General features: G+C 40.4%; 1 protein-coding gene across 2 annotated transcripts; it reads left to right on the forward strand.

Moving 5' to 3' along the window:
* Positions 1–8958: 8958 nt before the first annotated feature.
* Il36a (interleukin 36 alpha) lies at positions 8959–13264 on the forward strand. Of its 2 annotated transcripts, XM_076935251.1 has the most exons (6): positions 8959–9012; positions 9281–9338; positions 9431–9544; positions 10029–10168; positions 12004–12217; positions 13073–13264. In XM_076935251.1, exons 2-5 carry the CDS (start codon positions 9323–9325, stop codon positions 12214–12216), a joined length of 483 nt encoding a protein of 160 aa, XP_076791366.1. In that variant the 5' UTR covers positions 8959–9012; positions 9281–9322; the 3' UTR covers position 12217; positions 13073–13264. The 2 variants fall into 2 exon arrangements, with proteins under 2 accessions (XP_076791366.1, XP_034363966.1); XM_034508075.2 differs by lacking the exon at positions 8959–9012 and having other exon boundaries at positions 9021–9338.
* The last annotated feature ends 5558 nt before the right edge of the window (positions 13265–18822 follow it).

An 18822-nucleotide genomic window follows, 5' to 3' on the forward strand; every position in this document is an offset into this window, starting at 1 on the left:
AAACAAAGAAAAAATATTAAAAGCAGCAAGGAAAAAAAGGTCAAGTAACATATACAGGCAGACTTATAAGAATTATACCAGACTTCTCACCAGAGACTATAAAAGCCAGAAGATCTTGGACTGATATCATACAGACCCTAAGAGAACACAAATGCCAGCCCAGACTACTATACCCAGCAAAACTTTCAACCATTCTAGATGGAGAAACCAAGATATTCCATGACAAACCAAATTTATGCAATATCTTTCCACAAATCCAGCCCTACAAAGGCTAATAGATGGAAACCTCAAATACAAGAAGGGAAACTACAACCTAAAAAAAGCAAGAAAATAATCTTCCAACAAACTCAAAAGAAGATAACTACACAAACATAATTCCACTTCTAATAACAAAAATAACAGGAAGCAACAATCATTTTCTTTAATATTTCTTAACATCAATGGACTGAATTCCCCAGTAAAAAAAATATAGACTAACAGACTGGATATGTAAACAGGACCCAGAATTTTGCTGCATACAGGAAATGCACCTCAGTGACAAAGATAGACACTACCTCAGAGTAAAAGGCTGGAAAACAATTTTTCAAGTAAATGGTCCCAAGAAACAAGCTGGAGTAGCCATTCTAATATCAAATAAAATAGACTTTCAACCAAAAGTTATCAAAAAAAAGTTAAGGAATGACACTTCATACTCATCAAAGAAAAATAAACCAAGATGAACTCTCAATTTTGAACATCTATGCTTCAAATGCAAGGGTACCCACATTCATAAAAGAAACCTTACTGAAGTTCAAAGCACACATTGCACCTCACACAATAATAGTGGGGAACTTCAACTCCCCACTCTCAGCAATGAATGATCATGGAAACAAAAACTAAACAGAGACACAGTGAAACCAAGAGAAGTTATGAACAAAATGGATATAACAGATATCTATACAACATTTCATCAAATACAAAAGAATATAATTTTTTCTCAGCACCTCATGGTACCTTCTCCAAAATAGACCATAAAACTGGCCACAAAACAGGCCTCAACAGATACAAAAAGATCGAAATAATCCCTTGTATCCTATCAGATCACCACAGACTAAGGCTGGTCTTCAATAATAACAAAAACAATGAAAAGTCCACATACATGTGGAAACTGAACAACACTCTACTCAATGATAACTCGGTCAAGAAAGAAATAAAGAATGAAATTAAAGACTTTTTAGAATTTAATAAAAATGAAGGCTTGTCATACCAAGACTTATGGGACACAATGAAAGCAGTGCTAAGAGGAAAACTCATAGCTCTAAGTGTCTACAAAAAGAAACTGGAGAGAGCACACACTAGCAACTTGACAACATACCTGAAATCTCTAGAACAAAAAGAAGCAAATACACCCAAATGGAGTAGACAGCAGGAAATAATCAAACTCAGTGCTGAAATCAACCTTGTAGAAGCAAAAAGAACTACACAAAGTATTAATAAAACCAGGAGCTGGTTTTTGAGAAAATCAACAAGATAGATAAACTCTTAGCCAGACTAACCAGAGGGCACAGAGACAGTATCCAAATTAATAAAATCAGAACTGAAAAGGAAGACATAACAACAGAAACTGAGGAAATTCAAAAAAAAAGCATCAGATCTGACTACAAAAGCCTATACTCAACAAAACTGGAAAATCTGAATGAAACAGACAATTTTCTAAACAGATACCAGATACCAAAGTTAAATCAGGAGCAGATAAACCATCTAAACAGTCCCATAACCTCTAAAGAAATAGCAGCAGTCATTAAAAGTTTCCCCCACCCCCCCAAAAAAGCCCAGGACCAGATGGTTTTAGTGGAGAATTCTATGGGACCTTCAAGGAAGACCTAATACCAATTCTTTTCAAACTATTCAACTTCAAACTATTCCACAAAATAGAAGAAGAGGGAATACTACTCAATTCATTCTATGAAGCCACAATTAAGCTCATACCTTTACCACAGAAAGATACAACAAAAAAAAAAAAACTTCAGACCAATTTCCCTTATGAATATCAATGCAAAAATATCCAGTAAAATTCTAGCAAACCAAGAACACATCAAAACAATCATCCAACATGATCAAGTAGGCTTTATCCCAGGAATGCAGGAATGGTTCAAATATGGAAATCCATCAACATAATCCACTATATAAACAAACTCAAAGAAAAACACTACATGATCATCTTACTAGATGCTGAGAAAGCATTTGACAAAATTCAACATTCTTTAACGGTAAAAGTCTTGGAAAGATCATGAATTCAAGGCCCATACCTCAACAAAGTAAAAGCAATATATAGCAAACCAGTAGCCAACATCAAACTAAATGGAAACTTGAAGCAATCCCACTAAAATCAGAGATTAATCAAGGCTGTTCATTCTCTCCCTACCTATTCAATATAGTACTGGAAGTCCTAGCCAGAGCAATTAGACAAAAAGAAGTCAAAAGAATACAAATAGCAAAGGAAGAAGTCAAAATATCACTATTTGCAGATGATATGCTAGTATACTTAATAGTATACTTAAGTGACCCCAAAACTTTTACCAGAAAACTCCTAAACCTGACAAACAAAAAGCAAAGTGGCTGAATATAAAGTGGATATAAAATTAACTCAAGCAAATCAGTAGCCTTCCTCTATTCAAAAGATAAACAGAGGAAAAAATTTAGGGAAATGATACCCTTCACAATAGTCACAAATAATATAAAATACCTTGATGTGAATCTAACCAAGCAAGTGAAAGATCTGTATGACTAGAACTTCAAGTCTCTGAAGAAAGAAATTGAAGCAGATCTCAGAAGATAGATAGATCTTCCATGCTCGTGGATTGGCAGGATTAATATAGTAAACATGGCCATCTTGCCAAAAACAATCTACAGATTCAATGCAATCCCCATCAAAATTCCAACTCGGTTCTTCATAGAGATAGAAAGAGTAATTTGCAAATTCATTTGGAATAACAAAAAACCCAGGATAGCGAGAACTTCTGGGAGAACCACCAACCCTGACCTCAAGCTGTACTATAGAGCAATAGTGATTAAAAAAACCTGCATGGTATTGGTACAGAGACAGGCAGGAAGATCAGTGGAATAGAATTGAGGATCCAGAAATGATCCCACACACCCATGTTCACTTGATCTTTGACAAAAGAGCTAAAACCATCCAGTGGAAAAAGGACAGCATTTTCAACAAATGGTGTTGGTTCAACTGGAGGTCAGCATGTAGAAGAATGCAAATCGATCTATTCTTATCTCCTTGTACAAAGCTGGATAAAGGACCTTCAAGTGGATAAAGGACCTTCACATAAAACCAGATACACTGAAACTAATATAAGAGAAGGTGGGGAAGACCTTTGAATACCTAGGCACAGGGGAAAAGTTCCTGAACAGAACACCAATGGCTTATGCTCTAAGATCAAGAATTGACAAATGGGACCTCATAAAATTGCAAAGCTTCTGTAAGGCAAAGGACACTGTCAATAGGACAAAGCGGCAACCAAGAGATTGGGAAAAGATCTTTACCAATCCTACATCCAATAGAGAGCTAATATCTAATATATACATTAATTCAAGAAACTAGACTCCAGACAACCAAATAATCCTATTCAAAATGGGGTACAGAGCAAAACAAAGACTTCTCAACTGAGAAAACTCAAATGGCTGAGAAACACCTAAAGAAATGTTCAGCATCCTTAGTCATCAGGGAAATGCAAATCAAAACAACCCTGAGATTCCACCTCACACCAGTCAGAATGGCTAAGATAAAAAACTCAGGTGATAGCAGATGCTATAGAGGATGTGGAGAAAGAGGAACACTCCTCCATTGTTGGTGAGATTGCAAGCTGGTACAACCACTCTGGAAATCAGTCTGGTGGTTTCTCAGAAAATTGGACATAGCATTACCTGAGGACCCAGCTATACCACACCTCGGCATATGCTCCAACATATAACAGGAACACATACTCCACTATGTTCATAGCAGCCTTATTCCATTCATAGCCAGAAGCTGGAAAGAACCCAGATGTCCTTCAACAGAGGAATGGATACGGAAAATGTGGCGTATTTACACAATGGAATATTACTTAGCTATTAAAAACCAATGAACATATGAAATTCTTAGGCAAATGGATGAATCTAGGAAATATTATCCTGAGTGAGGAATCCCAATCACAAAAGAACACACATAGTGTGCACTCACTGACAAGTGAATATTCACCCAAAGCTGGCAATACCCAAGATACAACTCACAGACCACATGAAGCTCATGAACAAAGAAGACCTAAGTGTGGGTGCTTTGGTCTTTCTTAGATGGAGTAACAAAATACTCATGGGAGAAAATACTGAGACAAAGTGTGGGACACAAACTGAAGGAGGGTCCTTCTGGAGACTGTTCCACCTGGGTATCCATCCCATGTGCAGTCACCAAAGGCAGACACTGATGTGGATGCCAGGAAGTGCATGCTGACAAGAGCCTGATACAGTTGTCTCCTTAGAAGTCTGTCTGAGCCTGATATATACAGAGGAGGGTACTCACAGCTAACCATTGAACTGATCATGGGGTTCCCAATGGAGAAGTTAGAGTGAAGACTGAAGGTGCTGAAAAGGGTTGGCGGCCCCATGGGGAGAGCAACAATACCAATCAACCAGAGCTCCCAGGGTCTAAACCACCAATCTAGGAGCACATGGGGAGGGCCCCATGGCTCCAGCTCTATATGTAGGGGAGGATGGCCTTGTTGGGCATTGGTGGGAGAGGAAGTCTTTGGTCCAGTGAAAGCTGGACGCCCAGTGTGGAGTAATTTGTGGGTGGTGAGGTGGGAGTGGGAGGGTGAGTGGGGGTACATCCTCATAAAAGCAGGAGGAGGAGGGTGGATGGTATAGGGGGTTTCTGGCTGAGGGTGGAAATGGGGAAAAGGGATCACATCTGAAATGTAAATAAAATATCTATTTTTTTTTAAAAAAGTAACTTTTTGGTGGATATTATGCATTGCTCTTTTAATCTCTGTTTCTTTATTTTCTCAATGTCAATTTTCTTGGTGAACTTTTTTTCCATGTAAGTCAACTCTTTCATACTCATTGTTCAGGTTTTTCTAAATTTCATTTTGCTGACTTTTTTCTGTAAGAAGTCATGGCTCAAATTCACCCGATTTTTTGATATGCCCTCTCAAGTCCTTAGACATCTTTAGCAGTAAACTATTAAACTATTTGTCTGGAATTTTACCTATTTTATGTTCAGTAGTTACAATCTTCTGGATAAGTCATGTTGCTTTGTCTTTACATGTTTCTTGCAAATCTGTGTCATTTGTTGGTTTATATATTTCTTTGGCTGTAGAGGTTACCATCTCATTGAGCAGCCTATACTTCAAGTTCAATCCCAGTACTACTCAGTAAGGAGAAAGCAAACTCCTGTAACAGAAACTTCATACCATACAGGTTATAGAAATACACTTAAAACATATGATAGCCTACTGGCACATCATACTATATCATCAGTGACCACAAAACTGAAAAAAAATCATAAAAAATATGCTATGAGAGAAAGAATCATATAGGGTATCAATGAAATAATAAATTAATGACATAAGGGAAAGGGGCAGGTGAAAGGGAAAAATAGAGAAACTATGTTAAATAAATGGGTGGAAAATGCCAAGTAGGTTTGTGTGTTATTGACGGCAAGGGAAAGAAGAAAAAGACAAAAAAAAAAAAAAGCCCCACAAGTTTAGAAATGAAAACTTAAAATTTTACTAATGATTTTAAAAGTTCAAAAACACAAATGATTAAAATTAAAATCAGAATATTAAAATATTAAAATTCTCAACCCCTTTAATAAGATAAAGTCAAAACACTATCAGGTGCATAGATAGAACAAACAGAAATACATCAGGACTAAAAAAAAAAAATTAAAGAAATTAAGGAAAAGAAAAATATTCAGCCCAAATGAGAAGAAATGCATCAACAAAATTGGATGAATGTATTCAAGAGACTAACAAACCTGAAAACTGAGATACATCAAAGCCAAAATCCTACTAACCATGAGGGCAGGGTGGGGTAAGGAGAGGAATTACAAGAAAAGAAAAAGAAAAGGAGAAAAATGGGGTGTCATATTAGCTTCTTTCTGGGCCCTCAAATGTTAGAAACTGCCATTGTATCCCAGGAGTGGGTCAAGGGTCAGTTGAACTGATGGATGCATGTCTTCTCAGTGGCTCATGTCTGTACTGAGTCTGTACTGAGCAAGTGTCTGCTGTACACCAGAGTTGTCAGGACAGTGGTGGCTTTCTTTCCTCCTATGACAGGACCTCTGCTGGCAGTGCTCGGGCTTTGCATTGCATGGTCTTGAATATTATCTCCCCATCTCAGCACTCTCCAGATCGTATGGTCTGGCTAATGTGTTAGCTCAATGTCTGCCAAGTACATGAGGACTGTGGGAAGCAAACAGTACAGAAATTGGAACAGGTGAAAGATTTGTCATCATACTTTCAAAACATCCTTAGTACTAATTGCCCTGCTTGAGGAATACAGTTGTAGGTGTCTTGTTGTGGTGATTTGAATAAAAATTACCCCTATAGGTTCATGGGGAGTGGCACTATTAGGAGGTATGGCTTTGGTGGAATAGATGTGGCCATATTGAAGGAAGTGTGTCACTGGGGGTGGGCTTCGAGCTCTCAGGCCAGGCCCAGTGTCTCACTCTCTTCCTGCTCTCTCTGCCAATCTAGATGTAGAACTCTCAGCTACCTTTCGAGAACCAGGTCTCCTACATACTGCCATGTTTCCCACCATAATGACAATCAAACAAACCTCTGAATTGTAAGCCAGCCCCAATTAAATGCTTTCCTTATAAGAGTTGTTTTGGTCATGGTGTCTTTTCATAGCAATAGAAACCCTAAGACACTTGTACAACTTTGGAACTTTTTTAGGCTCTACAGCAGTGAACAAAGGAGGTTCCCAAATTACATCTGTGTACCAGCATTGGACTCAAAGCTACCAAATTCTTAGAGTTATTTTCAGTAAATGAAGTCTGTTCCTAGCCACCCAAGATAGGCTGTCTCTAATTCTCTAGCTTGGCTTCACACTGTCTTTCTCGCCCTCCTTTGCTTACAAAGCCCATTTGTATAGATTTCAGAGATTGAAGGAAAAGAAATGGCTTCAGGGTTCTGAACCCATTTCCTCCCAGACACAATCATACCCAGAGCCCTGACCACTTTCTTTTTGTGTTGATTTGATTGTTACAGAGCATGGGCATATGCTATAAACACAGATGGCATAGCAACAACATTGTTTGAGATAGTATCTGTCTATATAGCCCTGAATCTCCTGGAACTCACTATGTAGACCAGGCTGAGCTCAAACTCACAGAGATCTGCTTGCTTCTGCCTCTAAAGTGCTGAGATTAAAGGCATGCACTACCATGCCTGATGGTATAGCAAGTTTTAATGTTCTTTTCTTTCAAATCTTGATTCTGTAGGTTGGAGTAAAGCCTGGGTTTTTGTACTTCTGATCAGATGCCAAAAGATGCCAATTCAACATGCATAGTCTACACTTTAGAATCAAGTGTAAGCACAATTTAAAATGTTTAAAGATTTACTTTGAATATATATTATTTGAATGCAAATATCTTCCTTTTGAATATTGAACTACTGTCTTATTGGGGTTGTCTTTAGAGCAGAGAACTTGTTTAGGAGATGGCTACAGAGAATTCAATAGACACTAGTTACTTTTATAGGTAACTGTGGCTGGTAGACACTAAGGGCCTCTCTGAGAAGCCTGAGAATTGTCCCACCAGGAGACTAGGAGGCTGGGACCTTATCCATCAGTCCCTTAACTCATTGGTAGCATTTGTCCCTGGTATGGAAGCTGTTAAGGTATGAAAGTGACATGTTTTCAGATCTTTCAGAGGCAGACTGTAAACTCTGATATAGGACAAAGCATCAAAATCATTGCTTTGGTTTCCTTTCAGAAGAATCTAGTGATGGGCACTCTAACAACTGATAGACCATCTGACAACTAGGCCCAAGCATGGCAAACATGGTGTCTTTCCTGCTCCCCTCTCTTGCTAAACCACTAGATTCCCTGATTTGGCCACTTCCTTATTATGCCTGACTTCTTCCTGAGAGTAACTACAAAGATCCAGCTATCAAAATTTCTTATTTGGCTACACTGACTAACAAGTCCAACCAGAACCTACCTACTCATTCTAGCTCATTCTAACCTGACCTTCCCCCCTTTTCCCTTTAAAATTCACTCTTACAGAGCCATTTACTGCTGCTCCTGCCCGATTCAGATGCAGCCACCTTGTGTCTCTATCTTGCTTAATAAAATTGCTGTTTGGGTGTGTTCTGTGCCTAATACAGCATCAGAAGGGAGCACCCTAAATGTGAGCAATTCACCAGGCTTCCTCTTCCGATAACAAGATAATGACTTAAATCTGCTGAGATGTGGGCAGGCAGTCCAGGAGTTGGCTTTGCTTTGGCTAAAGCTTATTGGCCGAGAAGCAACATGCATATTGGCTGGGAAAAAGTGGAGCATCCACTGGAGTCAGCCCAAAGTGTCTTGTACCAGTTTAAAAGTAACATAGGACTTAGAGCACAGTCTTCCTTCTCATGCACCCTTGCACTTCCTGTAGGTGCCTACTAGTAGGAGCAATATTCTAGTACTTCATTTTATGTCACCTAGTCCAGTCATCCATCCTGGGGAAATCCCATAATGTTTCTTTCCTCTGTCAGGTTAAAATCTGTGAGTTATTTCCTGCTTACTGCTCTCACAGGCTTAGCAAGCCCTCCCTTTTCAAGGTGCTCTAAGTCACAAGCATGTTACAATTGCCACTTATTCCAATAGATGCTTAGCAAGCCCTCCAGGACACGGAACCAGCAATTATCTAGGATGTCCAGCATAACCTCCTCCCATCATGTTGTGGATAAAAGGCCTGGACCTAGTAGAGCTTGTCAGAGGAGCTGAGCACAGAAGTGGCTGTAGTTCTGTAGTGTGCAGTCATTCCTCTGCAGTCAGGTTAGAGATGCAGCTGAGGCTTTCAGCCACTGCACAGAAGCTCTTGCTGCTTGGCTCTGGTCTTGGTGTTCTCTGTCCCTGCGTACCTCAGGACTATATGGGAATTAGAGTAGCTGCTTCTCTTGGACAATAAGCTGGGTCTAAGGACATAATGGGAGTTTGGTGACACTTGGTTTAGAGAGTCTGCTGGAGTCACAATGAAGCTGCTCATCATCTCCTCTCACCTGGGTTAAACTGCGACTTAGGACTAACCCTATGTCTTCCCTAGGGTCATTCTGCAGATTGGCAGTTCAGAAACAACATCACCATAATGAGTAAGGAAAAAGGTAAAGGGTATCTTCATGAAGGAGCAAAATATTGGAAAGGGGAGATGTTCTGTGTCTTCCTACTTAAATATCTGCATTTACTTTCCTTACAGAACTAAGTGCAGCAACACCTTGGTTTAGACATATTCAGGATCTTAGTAGTCGTGTGTGGGTCCTTCAGAACAATATCCTCACTGCAGTCCCAAGGAAAGAGCAAACGGTTCCAGGTGAGTAGCCCTGGCCCTTATGACAGCCCCTCTGTTGTGGGAGTGTCCTCAGCCTTTCATTTCACCACTTGTGTGTTAACTGGCCTTGTCTGGAGAGGAGCAGTGCCTGGATAGTTTAGAACAGAGGGCAGTCATAGTCTTGGACAGCCAAGGGATGAGTCAAGGAAAAGAGAGGAGGTAGGCAACTGTAGGAGGAGTGAAGGTTAGGTTGAGGAAATGGTGGAAGATTTTTTTTTTTCTGTGAAGCTTCAAAGAGTTAAATAAAAGAGAAATGTTTATGAGATGAATTTTTGAATCCATGAGAAGTAGTCTTCTCTAATGGAAAGAGTTAGGCAAATGAGATGCCTGTCTGAGCCAGCTGGTGTGTGGTACGGTGATAAGGAAGGTTGATGAGAAGATTCCAACCTGTATTTTGTTGTGCTGAGTTTAGAGATGGTTCTTTGGAAGCACGAACTGAACTCTGCTCTCTGCATTGCATTCACAGTCACTGTTGCCTTACTCCCATGCCAATATCCGGACACTCTTGAGAAGAACAGGGGGGATCCCATGTACCTGGGAGTGAAAAGGCCTCAGAGCTGTCTGTTCTGCACAAAGAATGGGGAGCAGCCTGTGCTACAACTTGAGGTGAGTTTAGAAAAGAAGGAGCTGTTCTCTACTGACCAGGGGAGAGGAGCCTACCTTTTCACAAAGCACCCACTTAACAGAATCTCTGATTTTCAAATCTTTTAAAAGGAAATTACTAGTTTATCCTTATACTGATTTTAGGGTGCATGCATCACCAAAGAATAAGAAAAAATGTAGGGATATTTTGAAACCAGCTTTCCAAAATAACTTTTTTTTTTTTTTAACAAAAGCAAGTTTTGTCGAGGAAGACAATTTTTAGAGTTATTCTTGAGTGTCTGTGTGTTCATATGTGTGGGCATAGGTCTATGTGCATGTGTGTGTACATGTGTGTATATTTAAGTCAGATTGACACTGGATATCTTCCTTCATCTTTTCTCACATTATTTTTAAAAATCTCTCAGCAAATCTGGAGCTCACCAACTAAGCTATGCTGGCTGGCCAGTGTAAAAAAATACAAGGACATTTAAATTGTCACAGAGTGGATGAGTTAATCTTCTAGGCACAATTTTACTAATAACTTTTTTTGTAAAAAAAAAAAACATATATATATATATATATATATATATATATATATCTGTAATGGGCATCTTAATGACTCTCAATTATATAAAAATATATATTATAATAAGGTAATTTAAACTAGACCTCTGGGCACCATGATGATTACCTCAACCCTTTCAATAAGCAGTCATAGGCAGGCACTCGGTTTCATGACTAAACAAAAAAGAATGATTTTAGACCAGGAAATCAGTTGTCAATGTCAATATACTTTGGATGGTGTGGTAGTTCCTATGAAAATGGTTCCCAAAGACTCACAGGGAGTAACATTATTGGAGGCGTGGCCCTGTTGGGTTAGGCATAATCTTGTTGGAGAAAATATGTCTCAGTCTTCCTCCTGCTGTCTGTGGATCAAGAAGTAGAACTCTAAGCCCCTTCTCCAGCACCATGTCTGCCTGCAGGATGCCATACTTCTCATCATGATAATAATGGACTAAGACTCTGAAACTGTAAGCCAACCCCATTTAAATGTTTTGCTTTATAAGAGTTGCTGTGGTCATAGAATCTCTTCATAGCAATGAAACCCTAACTAAAACAGGTGGTTACAATTGGAGGCAAGAATGTGCCACTTGTCTAGTGACTGAAGGGCAGGGATACTGCCTGCAGGGATCAACCTAGAACCTGAAAGGACGACCCCTGACAACAAAAATGTCCATAGTACTAAGATTAAAGAAATTTTGCAAAGACAATTGTATTTCACTAAAAATTTATGCAAACAATTATGTAAACATTCTTTGAACATCTTTATTTGGAGGAAACCGGAAGTGAATGGCTAAAACAATGGTGTATATTCTCCAAAAACTTCTGCCAATTTATTCTTTCAAAACATTATGAGTGACTGAGGCAGACAGTGGTGGTGTATGCCTTTAATCCCAGCAACTGGATGACAGAGGCAGGCAGATCTCTGAGTTCAAGGCTATTCTGGTCTACAGAGCAAGGAGAGAGAGAGAGAGAGAGAGAGAGAGAGAGAGAGAGAGAGAGAGAGAGAGAGAGAGAGAGAGAGAGAGAGAGGTTGGGGGGGTTGCACCTGCCTCTGATCTTAGCATTGAGGCTACCCAGAGAGAATTTGTCTCAAAACATTGAAAATATGAACAAAATTAAAATTTTGCATCCTAATGTTTCTACTATACTCTTAACATGTATTTGGAGTGTATGCTTCTCTAATAAGAAACAGAAGTCTTCAGGCTGCTTTAAAAAGTGGAGACTGATGTTTTATAAAAAAAACTAGTAAAGAGTTCCCATGGTGACATTTCTGGGATCTCCTTCTCACCCACCAGAAAGGGAACATAATGGAATTGTACCACCAGAAGGAACCTGTAAAAGCCTCTCTCTTCTATCACAAGAAGAGTGGTACAACCTCTACATTCGAGTCTGTAGCCTTCCCTGGTTGGTTCATCGCTGTCTGCTCCAAAGGGAGCTGCCCACTCACTCTGACCCAAGAACTGGGGAAAACCTTCATCACTGACTTCGAGATGATGGTGGTGTATTAAGGTCAGTCTTGTAATGGGTGATGCTTCCCAAGCAGAGAACCTCACCTTTGCTTCCCCTATTCCAGCTCTCCAAGCCCTTCCCTCTTACACGAATACTGTTATTTTGATCGATCCTTTAGGAGAGGAGGCTCTGCTCATGTCAACCTACAAGCTAGACTAATCTGGGAAGCAAAAATTGCATTTGAGAAAATATCTTCATCATATTGGCTTGTCAACAAGTCTAAACGATCTAAATGCTGCTATTCTCTTGATTGGTGATTAATACAAGAGGGCCTAGACCACTGTGGCTGGTGCTACTACACCTGGGTGGGTGGTCCCAGGAGGTATAAGAATGTGAACTGAGCAAATCACATAGATAAATCAATATTCCTCTGTGGTTTCTGCTTCCAATCTAGCCTCCAGGTTTCTGTCTGGAGTTCTTGCACTGATTTCCCTCAGTTACCTCGCATCTGGAAGCATAAGTGGAAATAAAACATTTCTTTGCCGAATGGTTTTTGGTAAATGTTTCATCACAGCAACAAAGAAGCAAACACACCAAATTTTCAGAGATAGAAAGCAGATTAAGAAGTAATGTGTAGTGAAGCTTAATCCTAGAATACAAAGAAAGAGGCTGTTACTGGCCTTTTGGCTCAAGGTGAATTGGTGCCCTCCAACATATTCATGCAATAATCTAAATGCTGGCTTAGGCTGTGGGGGAAATGGCAGTGGTATACTAGGCTTCTCTGTCATGGTCATGTAGTTAAATCATGACACCATCACAAAACTAGTGAAGAGACCTCTAGCTATATACTTCCAGGTAATATGTAAGTTAGTATATAAATGGTGATCTTCTGTCTTCACACTTCTGGGTTTTTAGACACATTGCTCTGTGGCACTCTCTCAAGATCTCTCAGATTCTAACAAGGAGAAGCAATCAAAGACACCCCTAACAAAATGCAAGACTGAAAAGAAAGCTGAACCCTCCCTGGGCTGTTTTCCCTCAACAGGTGGAACAAATGCAGAACTTCTTACCATGTTTTCATCCAAAGCATTTACTGATGGTTTTTACAAGGAGTAAAATTTTGAATTAAAATCATTTGTCTCACTTGCATTTTTGAATACAGTGATTTTAGAATAAAATAGCCATATTATTTTTGCATTTATAAGGAATTATAGTTTGTAAAGCAAGCTCATGTACAGTTTCTCTCTCTCTCTCCTCTCTCTCCTCTCTCTCTCTCTCTCTCTCTCTCTCTCTCTCTCTCTCTCGCTCTCGCTCTCGCTCTCGCTCTCGCTCTCTGTATGTGAAGGCCAGAAGTTGATGTCAGGTATCTTCCTTAACCACCCTCTGCCTTATATATTGTGACAGAGTCTTTCATTTGGGCTCAGAAAGAAGTCTGTCTCTACTTTCAGAGGGATGGGATTACAAGTGGGACATGTGCTGGTTAAGGTTGTTTTGTTTTGTTTTGTTTTGTTTTGTTTTGTTTTGTTTTGTTTTTGTCAACTTGACATAAGCAGGAGTCATCTGAGAAGAGGGGAAATTCAGTTGTGAAGAATTTTCTTCATTAATGACTAATGTGGAAGGGTCCAATCCGTAACAGGCAGAGCCTCCCCTGTGCTAGGAATTTGGTGGTAAAAGAAAGCAGGCTAAAAGAAATGAACAAGCCAGTAAGCAGCATTTCTCCAATGGTCTCTGCTTCAGTTTCTGCCTCCAGGTTTTCAGCTGCTTGAATTCTTGCCTTGGCTTCTGTGGTATCTGAATGGGAATACCCTCATATATTGACATGCTTAGTCCCTAGTTGGTGAACTGTTTGGAAGAATTGGGAGGTGTGGCCTTGTTGGAGGAGGTATGTTGTTTTGAAATTTCAAATGTCCATACCAGACCCAATACTGCTCTTTCTGCCTTCTGCCCGAGGATCAAGATGTAAAGCTCTCAGTTCTTGCTCCAGTGCCATGTATGTCTGCTTCCAGCCATGATAACAATGTACTAACCCTCTAAACCTATAAGCAAGAACCCAGTTAAATGCTTTTTCATTATAAATGTCACCTTAGACATGGTGTTTCTTCACAGTAGTAAAATGGTAACCAGGGCAGTATCCCTCAAAAGTGGGCTGTGACCAGAATGTGTAAACCAAATAAATCTTTTCCTCTCCAAATTGCTTTTGGTTATAATCTTTATAAAAGTGATGGGAAGCAAATTAACACAGTTGCTATGCCTGCCCAGCCCTTACATGGGTACTGGGGATTTGAACTCTGGTTTTCACTCTTGAGCAGCAACTACATTATCCTTTATTCCATCTCCTCAGCCCCAAGTCTCTTAGCTTTGAGAACTAGCAAGATTTCTAAAGAACAAAGTCTCTTCCAAAACCAGATTCTCCGAGATGCAAATATGAGATGACTAAGACAAACAGGATTCCATTAATAAAAATCATATTCTATACTTCATATTCTATATGTGCACAATGCAGATGCACAACTGACTTCAGATCTCCTGCCCTGCTCTGGGATAAGCTTCTGTGAGCATCTTTTGAATTTTTTCTTTGAACTCATAAACCATAAACTGACTTCACTCTCTTATAAGGAGAGAATATTCATTTCCAAAGGATTCTCTTTTCCTATACCCCTTTAAAATTAAAGTTTCTTTAAATGTTCCTGCCCAAAGGAAAGACAGGGGCAAAAAAAATGGAGCAGAGACTGAAGGAAGGGGACTGCCCCACCTGGGAATTCATCCTGCCTACAAACACCAAACACTGACACCATTGCTCTTGCCAAGAGGCATTTGATGACAGGGACCTGGTGTGGCTGTTCCCTGGGAGGCTCTGCCAGCACCTGATCAATGCAGATGCTTTGAGCCTATGCATCTGTCTGTCTGTCTGTCTGTCTGTCTGTCTGTCTGTTTGTCTGTCTATCTCTCTATCTATCTGTCTATCAGAATGAGCTCTGGGACCCAGGTGTGGGAGCTAGTAGAAGGACTGAAGGAGCAGATGGAGATTGCAACCCATAGGAAGAACAATGGCAGCTGGCCAGACCACCCACTGCTCCCAGGGACTATACCACCAACTAAAGAGTTGGTGGGATCCATGGCTCTAGCTATATATGTAGCAGAGGATGGCCTTGTTTGACATCAGTGGGAGGGGAGGCCTTTGATCTTGTGGAGGTTTAATGCCCCAGTATAGGGGGATGCTGGAGTGGTGGGGCAGGAGTGGGTGGGTACGTGGGGGAGCACCCTCATGGAGACAAAGGGGAGGGGACAGGGGAATCTGGGCCTATGAAAAGGATTTGCACTCAGGTTGCTGAATGGGAGAAAATCAGGAGGGAAGAGGACTGGATTATAGTAGTGAACCTCCTTTCTCGAAACCCTTGAATATCCCACCATTCATCAGTTCTAGAATTGAATATGGCTTCCATGTCTCCAATTTAAAAAGCCAAAATAGCATAGGAATTTTTTGCAGTTTTAGAATATTTCATCAACTTCAGAAAAAAGAGATAAGGACTTATGATTCAGAGATTGGAACAGGAGAAATTATACCCTGATGTATCCTTTCTCCATCTGTTTTTTTTTTCTTGTGAACAAATGCACATACAATGATTCTCTATAAGCCACAAATACGCAAGGAATTTTTCTTTCTCCTGCAAATCTTAAGACCTGGCTTTATGGAATTGCTTTCAGATACTGACCATACAAAAACCCATATCCTTGAGCAAATAGGCATTACTTCCTTCCATTTGCATCTTTTACCATGGTACCACCCTCACAGTCCAGGATGGATGGAGCGTCTCTTTCTTATTCACATCCAGTACCTATGGACCTTCTGGGAAGTGACTATTGATATGAACAACCCAAAACTACACTGAGTTTTTCAACACTGCTGGTCATTCTTTCCATGCACCCCTGTGCTTACAGAACTAAGAATCTTTGTAGTCTGCCCTACTGTGTGTCTGACCTTTGTTGTTGCAAGTCCCTCCTGGTCACCCTTGGAGACATCTTGTTCTTAGTTCTGCTTCTGTCATAGAAAAAATATTGTCTCAATGAACTGCTCTGACTCCTCCTCCTATGTCACTCAAATGCTGTTCACGTACCTAAAAGGTATGTGATACAGGGCCTGAACAAAGTACAAACCATCAGACGGTACCCATAGCACTCTGAGAGGCAGGCAGTGAACTGCTTATGGGGGCCTCTAGTAATAATCTGTTCTGTTCTAGCTACACCCACCTTTTCCGAAGTAGACATCTTTTTATGCCCAAAGTTACCTGAGGTCACAAGAATCATATTGAAAAGAAAAAAAAAGAGAACGAAATGAGATGCTACTGTGCAATTTTTCTAGTCTATAACTTCCATGTTCCTTGAGCAGTTTAGTACATAATTAGACACTTTTTGGGGTTGAATGTTGCCCCTGCCATTGCAATGTAAGATCTTGTCAACATACTTTGGTATTGATGCAAGATGCACAGTATGCAGTGATAATTTATTTTAGCAACATTTCTTACAGAACTGTTATGCAGCAGTCAAAAACAGTACAAAGCCAAACAAAAGAAAATTTCCACAAGAAAGTAAAATTGTTATGATTTTAAAGAATAGAAAATGGTCTTGGACCGTTCTGTCAATGTTGGGACCCACATTGCCAAAAGCCTTGAGGGCTAAGTTGTTAGAGCCTGCACTGCCCCAAGCTGCTCCAGTCTGCGGGTCAGGGTTCAGCAAGAGAGAGAGTGAGGACAGACTCAAAGAATGGAGATCAGACAGAGTGTGATTCAATCCCATTTATTCTTCAGTCTCTCTTCTCTCCAAGTCCCTAGTTCCTAGTCCCTAGTGCCTCCAAGTTCCAAGTTCTTTCTCCAAGTGCTAAGTGCCTAATACCTAATGCCTAATTCCAAGTTCTTCCCTCTGAAGTGTCTGATTCTCTGTTACTCCAAATTGTTCTGTTCTTTCCTGTCTGCCTCTTGCCTTTTATATGTCTCACTTCTAAGCCATGCCTCTAAGTCACGCCTTTAATCATGCCCTTAGGTCTTGTCTCTAAATCTGACCTCTAAGTCACACCCTTAAGTCACACACCTTTAAGTCTCATACACCCAAGGGAAAATCCTGGGTATCTAAAGCAAGATGTTATCAGAGTGTGCTCAGCTGTTGTAGGCTGATGTAATCAAATCTCTTGTCAGGGTATATGGCTCAAGATGGCTGCAAAGATGATAGCCGCCTTCTGTTGGCTCCCCACAGAAAATGTTGCCTTTGTCTGTGGAAATGAAGTGTGGCCTCCAAATACTTCAGATATAGAGTTTTAAGGCATAACAGGCCAGGCATAGTGGTGTACACCTTTAATCCCAACATTTGGGGAGCAGAGGCAGACAAATCTCTGAGTTCAAGGCCAGCCTGGTCTACAGATCAAATTTCAAAACTACTAGGGTTGCACATATAATATCTGTCTCAGAAAAAGGAGGGAAGCTATGCAATGATGTGCATGTCAGAGTCTCATGTGAAGGCATTGACAGAAGCTCAGAAGGAAGAAATGCAATACAGTGAACAGTAGAGAAGAGAGATGTTTATTGGGTAGAATCTGTTTTCCTAGGGCAGATCCTGAGATACAGGCATGTGTGGCAATGAAAACTGACTCCAGGGAACTATAGTTGGAGCCAGGGAACTGAAGAAGATAAATGAGGAAGATACATGCATGGAAGAGTTCTTAAGTGTGTGGCTCTGTCTTAGTCCTGCTGAGACCTTCTGGGGAACAACACAGAGCATGATGCAGAATTGTGTTGGTGAGGAATAGGAGGAAAGAGTAGCTATCCCTGACAACCTCACATGTACACTGGCTGAGAGTTCTTCATTATTCTGCATGTGTGAGAACCAAGCAGAGCCTGTAACCATCCTTCCCCAGATGTCCTAGGGACCAGGAAGAGATAACCAATGTGACTGGTTTGAATAAGCCAGAGAGAAAGCTGTCATATAATACCTTCTTGAAGCTTGTTGCAAGGAAATGACAGGACTAAGAGGTAAGCAAGATGTAAGGCAGGATTCAAAGAATATCCCAAATCGAATCACTGGTGGTGATATTACAGGAGATAATTCTAGGGCAAGTTTTGAAACATATTTCACCTGGCCAAGAATTTTTAACTCAGCAGTGGGTTTGCAGCATTACAAGCACTAATTGCTGCCTTGCATGTGTGAGGTCTGAAGGAGGGGAAGATAGCATACTTACGTTTGTAGTCAGGATCTCATAGTCTATTGCAATCCATGTGGCTTTTAGCTAAAGTAACCCTCTGCCTCAATCATTGTTCTATTGCTGTTAAGAGATACCATGATGACAGCAACTTTTATAAGAGGAAGCATTTAACTGGAAGCTTACTTACAGCTTCAGAAGTTGAATCCATTAGCAATCATCATGACAGGGAGGATGGTGGCACACAGGCAAACATGATGCTGGAGAAGTGGCTGAGGATTATAAATACTGATCCATAGGCAGAGAGAAAGACTCTGGGCCTGGCATTGACTTTTAAGCCTCAAAGCCTACCCCCAGTGACACACTTCCTACAAGACCATACCTGCTCCAACAAGGCCACAGCTCCTAAGCCTTGTAAGCCTCTCAAACATTCTACTTCCTGATAACTAACCATTCAAATATGAGTCTACAGAGGCAT

This window comes from Arvicanthis niloticus, chromosome 6, assembly GCF_011762505.2.
Source record: "Arvicanthis niloticus isolate mArvNil1 chromosome 6, mArvNil1.pat.X, whole genome shotgun sequence".
Taxonomy (NCBI): domain Eukaryota; kingdom Metazoa; phylum Chordata; class Mammalia; order Rodentia; family Muridae; genus Arvicanthis; species Arvicanthis niloticus.

What these genes read in the sequence shown, in the direction of transcription:
- Il36a (XM_076935251.1), top strand. An exon ending in GAAAGAGCAAACGGTTCCAG is followed by an intron (nt 9,545 to 10,028) that starts GTGAGTAGCCCT and finishes TTGCATTCACAG; the next exon opens with TCACTGTTGCCTTACTCCCA. An exon ending in AGCCTGTGCTACAACTTGAG is followed by an intron (nt 10,169 to 12,003) that starts GTGAGTTTAGAA and finishes CTCACCCACCAG; the next exon opens with AAAGGGAACATAATGGAATT.